This window comes from Electrophorus electricus, chromosome 2, assembly GCF_041902795.1.
Source record: "Electrophorus electricus isolate QZ-2024a chromosome 2, ASM4190279v1, whole genome shotgun sequence".
Taxonomy (NCBI): Eukaryota; Metazoa; Chordata; class Actinopteri; order Gymnotiformes; family Gymnotidae; genus Electrophorus; species Electrophorus electricus.
The window spans coordinates 3,002,438-3,013,036 of record NC_137498.1 but is presented as its reverse complement, the minus strand read 5'-3'; the positions used below and the strand labels follow the sequence as shown (position 1 = coordinate 3,013,036).

Genomic DNA, 10,599 nt, shown 5'->3' with positions numbered 1-10,599 from the left:
GTGGCAAGCCTGCAAAAGGTTTTGTTTAAATAATGCACAGGACTTTATGGGGAGGAGGGATTAAATTTCTGGTGTATTTCCTATATTAACCTAAAGGCAAAGGAAACTTCCTTTTTCTTTATCTTTCATCACCTTGTCTTGGGTTTCCTCAGACCTTTGACAGCAATTTCTTTCTGTGTAAGAGGCGGGGTGTGCATGGTATAAAGGTTCTCCAGTGAGACCTCAACACACTCAACCAGCAAGACGTACAAAGAGTTACAGGTAAGGTTCCCTTCTTAGTATTTGCACATTTTTTATTTTAGGTTCACGAACCAAAACATAGTCCAGTTGTTCTGTTTGATGATATCATTCTAATCTCTTTTACTGAATTATAGGATAACACTGTATACAAGTCTTACCTGGTCTTACATACAATGGCTAACAGCAAAGGCAAGTTTTAATTTATTATTTTTTTCAGAGTGATTGATTGTACTTTTTCCAATTCTTTAGGACATGAGAAGTTTTAGACATTATACCAGCATGGGTGGTTGACCACATGTTTCATTCAAATATGTTTTAACCGATTCACAGAACTTGTGCCAACCAACTCCGTATGGAGTCCAGGATTCACAGAGGAGCTTCTCCCAACTTCTAAGCAGATATCCCTGCTGTACCACATCTCCTACCTGTGTCTGGCTAAGTTTCCAAACTTGGAGAGGCTCCTCAGGAAGTGTGCTGTGGAAACACAACTTCTCTTTGGATCCTCTGAAGCTCTTCTGCTGAAGGTATGGTATCAGTGTAGGGTGAGATCTCTGGTCGTTTCTGTATGTCAGGAAGAAAATAATTTATAATGAATTAATAACAATCAATGACTGTATTGTGTAAAACACTGGAATCCAAAGTTATAATGACAGATTGGATATTCTAGTGAACTTACAGCAACACTTCACCTTAAAATATCAGACATTGCAAAAAAAAATATCAAACTGATAGTTTAAAGTTTTCTAGAAAATGTGTTGATAAATTATTTTGCAAATTAATATAAAGCGATATTCAAAACTACATGCCACCATAATTAACATTAGCCTTAGAAGAGAAATATTACAAATTGAAACCATTCTTATTAGTAGAACGCTACATTTTCAGAATAACAAAATAAAGTCAGAACTCTGGAATCAACCTGTCCAGGAACTGAATCAGTGACCTCTAAAACACTAAAGAAAATGTAATGAAATATCCAATAGATTTAAATAGCTGATTAATTAAATATATAAAATGAACAAACCAAATATTAAAAATACAAAACGATTTATTTTGTACAATTTCTTTTGCTCCATAGAACAAATGTGATTATTTCAAAAGGACTTTCTCACTGGCATAATGACACATTAAATAAAATTATAGCCTTCCCGTTTGGAAAAAAAAAATTAATTCCAGATTGAAATCCAAATCCTTAAAATAACACAAACAGTTTATTTTAAAAGTTCAAGTTCAAAGTTCAAATTCAAAGAGGTTTTATTGTCATTTCAGCTATATACAAATACACAACAAAAATGAGACAGTGTTCCTCCAGGACCATAGTGCAACATGAAACAACAGTGCAACAGACAACATGCTACACAAGTGCAAACACTCCAATATAGTGCAAAAATGTCATTAAATAAACATTAAATAAACAATAATAAATACAGAACAGGACAAATACAAAATGAGTAGACAGTGCAATTATTTAGTGCAGTACACAGTACTGGGCATATGTAAAGCGAGTTGTGCATAGGAATCAGTGACATGCTACCCTGAACATAGCAGTCACCAGTAGCAGCCAGAACAGTTCAGAGTACAGTGCTGGTTTAGTACAGTACTCTAGCAGCAAGTAGGATAATGTGCAAGACTGCAACAGGAGTGCATAGTTTATTTGTGTGAGGTTTGACTTCAGCACTAGTCCGATGCAAAACAATGTGTGAGTGTGTGTATAGATATGTATGTATGTATGTGTGTGTGTGAGTGCGTATGTGTGTGTGTGTGTGTGTGTGTGTATGTGTGTGTGACTGTGTATAAGCATGTATAAAAGTGCCGATTTTGGAATCTGAATTGGAATTGTAGTTAGCCAGTGTTCAGGAGTCTAATGGCTTCTGGGAAGAAGCTGTTGCACAGTCTGGAGGTGCGGGACTGGATGCTGCGGTACCTTCTTCCAGATGGCAAAAGGGTGAACAGTTCATGTGAGGGGTGTGTGGGGTCTTTCACAATGTTGGTGGCTTTCCGGATGCAGCGTGTTATGTAGATGTTCGTGATGGAGGGAAGAGAGACCCCAATGATCTTCTCAGCTGTTCTCACTATTCTCTGGAGGGTCTTGCGGTCAAAGGCGGTGCAGTTCCCAAACCAGGTAATGATGCAGCTGCTCAGAATGCTTTCTACAGTATCTCTGTAGAAGGTAGTGAGGATGGGTGATGGGAGATGGGCTTCCCTCAGCTTCCGAAGGAAGTAAAGAGGTTGCTGGGCTCTCTTGGTGGTGGAACTGGTGTTCAGGGTTCAGGTGAGGTTCTCCGCTAAGTGAACACCAAGGAACTTGATGTTCTTGATGATCTCCACTGAGGAGCCGTTGATGGTAAGCGGGGAGTGATCTTGCCTTGCTCTCCTGAAGTCAACAACCATTTCTTTTATCTTGTCAACATTCAGATACAGGTTGTTGGCCTTACACCAGTTCACCAGTTCTCGCAACTCCTCTCTGTATGCTGACTCGTTGTCTTTGTTGATGAGACCCACCACGGTCGTGTCAGCGGCGAACTTGATGATGTGATTCGAACTGTGCATCGCTGCACAGTCATGAGTCAGCAGTGTGAACAGCAGAGGGCTGAGTACGCTGCCCTGGGGAGCACCAGTACTCAGTGTGGTGGTGTTGGAAGTGCTGCTCCCAATCCGGACTGACTGAGTGAGGTCTACCAGTCAAGAAATCCAGGATCCAGTTACAGAGGGAGGTGTTCAAGCCCAGTAAGCTCAACTTTCCAATCAGATGCTGAGGAACAATGGTGTTGAATGCTGAACTGAAGTCTATGAACAGCATTCTTACATAGGTGCCCTTTTTATCCAGGTGTGTGAGTGCCAGATGAAGTGTGGTAGAGATGGCATCATCTGTAGAGCGGTTGGAGCGGTGCGCGAACTGCAGGGGGTCCAGAGAAGGGGGAAGCTGGGTCTTGATGTGTCTCATGACAAGTCTCTCGAAGCACTTCGTGATGATGGATGTGAGTGCAATGGGACGGTAGTCGTTGAGACACAACACCACGGGCTTCTTAGGCACGGGGACGATGGTGGTGATCTTGAAGCATGTTGGGACCATGGCGCAGCTCAGAGAGATATAGAAGATGTCTGTCAGGACATCTGCAAGCTGGTCAGCACATTCTTTGAGCACACGACCTGGGATGTTGTCTGGTCCAGCAGCTTTCCATGGGTTAACTCCAAGCAGAGTACACCTCACATCAGCCGCCGTCAGGCACAGCACCTGGTCGTTTTGCGGAGGGATGGGCTTTTCTGCTGCAACGTTGTTCTGCGCTTCAAACCGTGCATAAGAGTCATTCAGTGCATCTGGGAGGGTGGCATCACTGTCACAGGAAGGTGATGTTTTCCTGTAGTTAGTAATGGCCTGAATGCCCTCCCACATGCGCCGTGTGTCACCCGTGTCTTTGAAGTGTCCATGGATCCTCTGTGCGTGTGCACGCTTTGCTTCCCTGATCGCACATGACAGTTTGGCTCTCGCTTTTCTGTCACCTGTTCTGAAGGCTGAGTCACGGGTGCTCAGTAGCATGCGCACCTCAGCAGGCATCCATGGCTTCTGGTTGGGGCATGTGGTGATGGTCTTGGAGACAGTAACATCATCAATTCACTTGCATAACATATGATCAATGGAAGAAAAATGAAATAAATGAAGATCACAACTGACAGATGTTCAGTAGTAGAGGTTTTGTAACATAATAGCATCTGTTTCTATATTTGAAGAGCATGTAATCAGAGCATGTTCTCTGTTAGCTGGAAGTTTGCTTTTACATATCAGGAGAAAGAGTTGTGTAAGATGAGACAGACCCTCTGGCTTGGTCAAAAGTCTATAAACTCCTTCTTCTTGGGGCTGATTATCATAACAGGTGGAGTGATAATCCCCACCTCATTAGGTGAGGCAGATGGGGTTGATGGTTCCGTGTAAATTCTTCATGTTATTAGGAGATTGATGTGATCTGCTGTGTATTCTTATATGATCAATCTAGACAAAGAGTTAAAAGTACTACAGCTAAAAGGTCACACAGTGTCAGAGTACATTAAGGAAAAAGGTTTAACCAATCAGTATGATCAAATTATTTCACCACTTTAATAAACTATGCACCTCAGTGCTTCACAGTACACCAGTAAACAGTTAAACAGTTAAAATGTTTTACAAGAGAGTCATAATACAAGCTGCTACTCTACTGCCTCAGTAACTGACGCTCTAGAACAGAAACCGTGATGATCTTCAGTAATCAGACCTGCTCAAGTACCACAGAACCAATATGGAAGTCAGGAAGTGAGATGTTTGTAATTACATCACCATAAAAATCTCTGAATCCTTAATGAGCTCAGTAACTGTGTTGTAGCCAATATGTCCATCACATGGAGGAACAGCAGCAGCAAAGGTCATATAAGGTGGGAGGTAAATGTTAAATTACATTCTGCATATCTTATGTTGTTCCTTCCACCACAGAGTATGGGCACCAGTCAGACCCTGGTTTCATCACTGTTTCCAATGCTGATACATGCTATTGAAAAAAACAAACCAACACTGGCGGTAAGGTACCTGGAAAAAGCAAGAACCTGGATTGATGAACTTATTGCAGATGCGGACAAGATGGTGCAAAGGTAACAACATGTATTTTTTGCAGCCTAGATCACCATGATGTATAGAAATGGTGTGAAGCAGTGCTGTTCTGTTAGTAGAGAAATGCATGTCAGATTAATAGTTTGAAAGTTAAATAATTATTAGCTTTTAGAGTTCTTCAATTTCAGTTTTATTCTGGTGTCTGTGACGCCTGTGCTGATGTGAAGATTGATATGTTGTACTTTAAAGCTGCACTATGTAGATTTTTAGAATTGGCGACCACTCTGGTGGAAGTATGCAACCGCATGAATCATGAACATATTGTAAAGTGGGTTGTGCTGCCTTCCATTTCCCCAAGTGAATTTATCTGATGATTGCGAGTGCATTCATGTTGAAGGAGTGTTCACAGAGAATTTGATCAGATCTCTCTGGAATGCTCTCTCAGGATGTAAGTGCATTATCTAACTTACTCTTGTAATCATCCAACAGATATGCTACAGCCTGGTAGCACAGGCATAATGTTAGACAAGTTTAATTTAAAGCTATAGTTGCATACATGAAAGGAGAGAGATGGTAGCACTGGAGATAATCTGAGAGATTAAAGGCTTTCCTTGTTCAGACATAAGAGGACAAACTCTGAAACAAAAAAGACACTGTCAGCAAAGTGATTATATAATAATATTAGCGAATTTGCCAGCTAACATTGGCTACATAGCTAAAACAGCTTAACATTTACCTTGTACAATACACAAGATAACATTAAATTCCTAATCAATAACAAATTGCTTGTTTGCTTGATAGCTAGCAAACCACCAACATAATGTACCTGTTCGGCAATCAAAAATAAACCAACATTCCTGAACCCCTGCAGGCTGTTGCCACCCCTGAAAAGTCAACACAATGTGTAGGAGTCACATGCGGGTAATGCTGCAGAGGATGACTGGGGTTGCCGTTCTGATGCCTCCATATGAGGCAGTATCTCTATCCTTCAATTCACTGACTTTCAGCACTGTACACATGCACAGGTATATCAGAACTGTGAGCCACGCCCCTTGTAATATTACTCAGTGAACCAGCCAATCGAGCTGGACCTTGTTTTTTATCCTTTGCATGTGATGTTAATTCATAAAGACATCTGATGTGGTTCAGAAAACTCTTGCCAAATCTGATCCAACAGTTCTGAATCTGAATGAATATTTCATGCTTTATAGGGTGACTTGCAGAAAGACACTATATTTTAGCAAAAGGTTTTTCCTCTTGGCTTAGTAATGTGACTTCTTTCAATTTTAACAAACAAATGTTACCTAGTGCAGCTTTAATGACACAGTGACATAGATTGATAACAAATAGCTGGAATCTTCTCAAACTACAGACACACAAAGTAAATGAATGTTGACTATTTTCACACTTTTAATATTTAGCTATGTTCAGCACAACGGAGACGTGGCTACAACTACCAGTGACATCATCACTGAAAAGGCAAACACTGAGGCCAAGTCTGAGCAGCTTTCCAAGGAAGTTCAGGAAATGGAGGGAGCTATAAAGACCCTTGAAGAAAAGCTTGCCGGAGTTAGGAACGAGCTTGAAGACACCAAAAGGAAGATAGATACCAAAAACCGGGAACTTGAGAGTTATGTAAGGGACGTGACAAGCAAAAGCTCAAGGCTCGGAATCTTCGCTGCGATTGTGCCGTTCATTGGGCCAATCGTCAAGTCCATTTACGATGCCACAACATCCCCCGCTGCTGCTGCAAAAATCAAAGCTCTTGAAAACCAGCTGAATCAGCTCACCTCTCAAAAGACGGCTCTGATGAACCAACAGTGGAGCATTGAGGTCCAGCAGATTGACTTACAGATGAAACTGGCCAAAGTAAAAATCGACAAGGGTGAGTGATGATTGGTGATGTCTACTGAATGACTGTTTTTGTTTATGTATGCTTGTCTGTCTTTTAACAGTTTTTTGAATAAGCTCATTGGTTCTGTGTGTAGTGTTACTGGACCAATTCATCTCCACATATGTACATTAGTAAATGAGACTGTAAACAATCTATTTTTAAGAATACAAAAGTACACAGAGCTCTGAAAACACTTCCATAGCAAAACACTGCACACTTTTGCTGTCCTGTACTCATTGTTGGTTTAAATAAGCAGTCTGTGTTTCTGTTTGTGTGTACCAGGCTCTATACCCAGCCCTGTCCACCTGAACGAGGTCCAGCGATATCTGACTAAAATCCAGAACATTCTGATTCAGATCAAAAACTTCTGGGAAAAGGTGCACAGTATGTTGGGTGTCATGCAGAAAAAGACGTTTGTTAATGAAGATCTTGTTGATGAACCTGAACTTAAAGAAGAATTTGTGGATTCAATCCAAAAGGCTTCAGAGGTAACTGATATATGAAACAGTTACAGTAAAGTAAAATTACAATATACAATGACATTTTTTAAAATTCAAAAACACTGCACATTAGAGTAATGCTTGATAAGTATAATTTGGAATCTATTGTTCATTATGTAAGTCAGAACAGTTGTCCAAATGCTTTTTGTATCTCTTTTACAGATTTGGTCAAATTTTGGTGGTTCCTGTGGTAAAGCTGCTGAAATATTCAAAATACAGTCCAAGGATGCCTATGCGTTCCTGGAGATTGATCCATCGTCTCTCTCAGAAGCCGTGTGGCAGGAAGAGTATAACAGTGTGATGGGACAGCTACAGGAAATGAAAGTCTTGAACCAGACTCCAGCAGCCATCCAAAACTAAAGCATTAAATACTACTGTGCATTTCCCCTCTGAGGCTGTCAAATCAAATTCTCTGTTAATTGGTGGTCATATTTTGGTAATTTTTATAGATAATATTGATTTTCTGTATTTAGGTACAATCAGTCATTCCTTTTTTAATCAGAACTATATGAAACTGTAGTCAGTCATACACAATTTACAATGTATGTGTACCTGATTAGAATAGCGTATCTTTCTCATCTAAGCCTCAAATCATTCAAGGCTGAAAAAAAAATCTTTCTCCTCTTTTAATTTCCCATAATGAACTTTACTGCCATGTGAAACTGGCCATTACAGCAACTGATTGAATCTGTTATTCAGAGCCACCTACTTCCAAATCTTTGTGGCCAGCGCTTGTGTAAATCATGAGGTGGCAGTAGATCATGTGGGAGGAGATCCAGGAGCATATAGATGCAAAAGCTCCAAGTGCTCCAACTAATGTAGTAGTGTTGTAAACAGACCTGGTGTTGCTATGACAACTGTAGTACGACAGGTCACATGAAGCCACATAACATGAAAATAACAGAAAATACCCATATCAGTGAAAGATTACCTTGAGTCTTTAAGAACAGAAGTTGCCTTTTTGGGAACGTTCCACCATTACACAGTATTTTATGCAAATTCCATCTGTGTATGTGCAACAGGTATCACCTTTTTTTTAAAAAAAAAAAAAAGCAACACCACCAGTACCAGGTCAGACAAGTTTAATACAATTTAAAAAACATAGCACTAAAACACACAATGAGTGGAAAATCTGGTTCTGAGTTTAAGCACAAATGGCTTCAATGACTTTTAACGTGGTCACCATCACACGTACATGAATCACTTCATCAGTACAATTCCTGATAAATATTTCCACACCAGACCCAATAAAAACTTACATTACTGAAAAACTCAGAATCAGGAAATACTCATAGTGGGAACAAAAACGTGACTCAGCTCCCTGCACACAAAATACACAACAGATTATCCCACATCACGACAAAGTAAGCACAAAATCAACAAACATTAAAACACATTACATCATACTCCATGTTTACCAAAATTGTGTTCACCCGCTCCCAAGTTGCCTATAAAACAAATACATCAGCACCTTAAACAAACATGACTCCATACCAGCCCCGGGATCGGGTCAAGTTAAAAAGAAAACACCCGAATCACTAACTGCTGCACCGCTGCTCTTTTCCTGTGTCTGTTCGCGCCGAATAGAACACTTTCCTAACCCGCACTTGCAGCCTCGACTATCTACCGACTGTGATGATCGCCACCTCATTCAAATGTCACTTAATGATGTCAAGTGACCTACAAAAAATGGCATGCAACAGCTGGGGTGAATTGCACAGCGAGGACGGTGCGAAACAGGTTTCTGGAGGCAGGGCTGAAGTTGTGCAAAGCTAGAAAAAAGCCCTTCATCAATGAGAAGCAAAGAAGAACCAGACTGAAGTTAGTAAAAGACCATTATGACTGGACCGTAGAGGACTGGAGTAAGGTCATCTTCTCCGATGAGGGCAATTTTAAGCTTTATCCACCACCTGGTCGTGTAATGGTTAGACGGAGACCTGGAGAGGCCTACAAGCCAGAGTATCTCACACCCACTGTGAAATTTGGTGCAGGATTGGTGATGATCAGGAGGTGTTTCAGCCAGGCTGGAATCGGGCAGCTTTGTCTTTGTGAAGGACGCATGAATCAAGCAACTTACAAAACTGTGCAGGAAGAAAACTTGCTTCCTTCTGCTCTGACAATGTTCCCCAACTCTAATGGTTGTTTTTTTCAACAGGACAATGCTCCATGTCACACAGCCAGGCCAATCAAAGTGTGGATGAGGGACCACCAAATCAAGATCCTATCACGGCCAGCCCAATCTCCAGACCTGAACCCCAATGAAAACCTCTGGAATGTGATCAAGAGGAAGAAGGATGATCACAAGCCATCAAACAAAACCGAGCTCCTGGAATTTCTGTGCCAGGAGTAGCATAGTGTTACCCAACAGCAATGTGAAAGACTAGTGGAAAGCATGCCAAGACACATGAAAGCTGTGATTAAAAATCAGGGTTATTCCACCAAATAATGATTTGTTGACTCATCCTAAGTTGAAATATTAGTACTGTGTTGTTTATAAATGATTATGAGCTTGTTTTCTTTGCATTATTTGTGGTCTGAAATTTCTGTAACTGTTTTGTTATTTTGACCATTAGTCATTTTCATGTGTCCAAGTTAAACTTTAATGTCTTGATTGATCATGTTCACCACCAATTAACAGTTTATTTGATTTGACAGCCTCACAGGGGAAATGCAAAGTAGCATTTAGTATATTAGTGTTCGATGGTTGCTGAAGTCTGGTCCAAAACTTTAATTTTTCTTAGCTGTTCCATAAAACTGTCAGACTCTTTCTGCCACACCACGTCTGAGGGATGATGGATTGATCTCCCAGAACAGGTAGGCATCTTTTCACTGTATTGTGAATATTTTAGCGACTTTATAACAGAAACCACCAAAAGCTGACCAAATCTATAAAAAAGATATAAAAAACATTCAAACCACTGTTTAGACGTATATAACGAATAAGAGTGGATTTAGAATGGATTCTACATAATTCCTGTCACATATTTGTTACGGAAAGATGGATGTGTGTGTGTGTGCTCCAGATCCACTGCCAGGATTTCCACCCTGATTGAGACTCCGCCCCTTTCCTTGCCGGCTTTCCCAGCCAACTATGTTGGCTGTTCAAAGCCCCCTCCCAGGAGAGAGAGAGAGAGAGAGAGAGAGAGAGAGAATGAATGAATGAATGAATGAATGAGTGAGTGAGTAAGTGTTTCCCCATTTTTGGACTTCGTCTTTGGCTTCGCCCTTCCTGCTTCGGTAGTTGTGTATATATACATATATATAGATTGTGTAAATATCATTTGTTTGGTATTTTGGTGTTGGACACTGGTGGTAGGGAGTTACTGCTATTTTTGTTGGGCGTTTGTTTTTTCTCTGTTTTTGTGTTAGGGAGTTAGGGAGTTGTGTTG

General features: G+C 40.6%; 1 protein-coding gene across 1 annotated transcript; it reads left to right on the top strand.

The window, feature by feature from the left end:
- The first annotated feature begins 215 nt into the window (after window positions 1-215).
- On the top strand, window positions 216-7,570 carry LOC118241849 (uncharacterized). Its single transcript, XM_081694536.1, has 7 exons — window positions 216-261; window positions 375-429; window positions 571-764; window positions 4,703-4,857; window positions 6,238-6,701; window positions 6,993-7,198; window positions 7,373-7,570. Exons 2-7 carry the CDS (start codon window positions 414-416, stop codon window positions 7,568-7,570), a joined length of 1,233 nt encoding a protein of 410 aa, XP_081550662.1. The 5' UTR covers window positions 216-261; window positions 375-413.
- The last annotated feature ends 3,029 nt before the right edge of the window (window positions 7,571-10,599 follow it).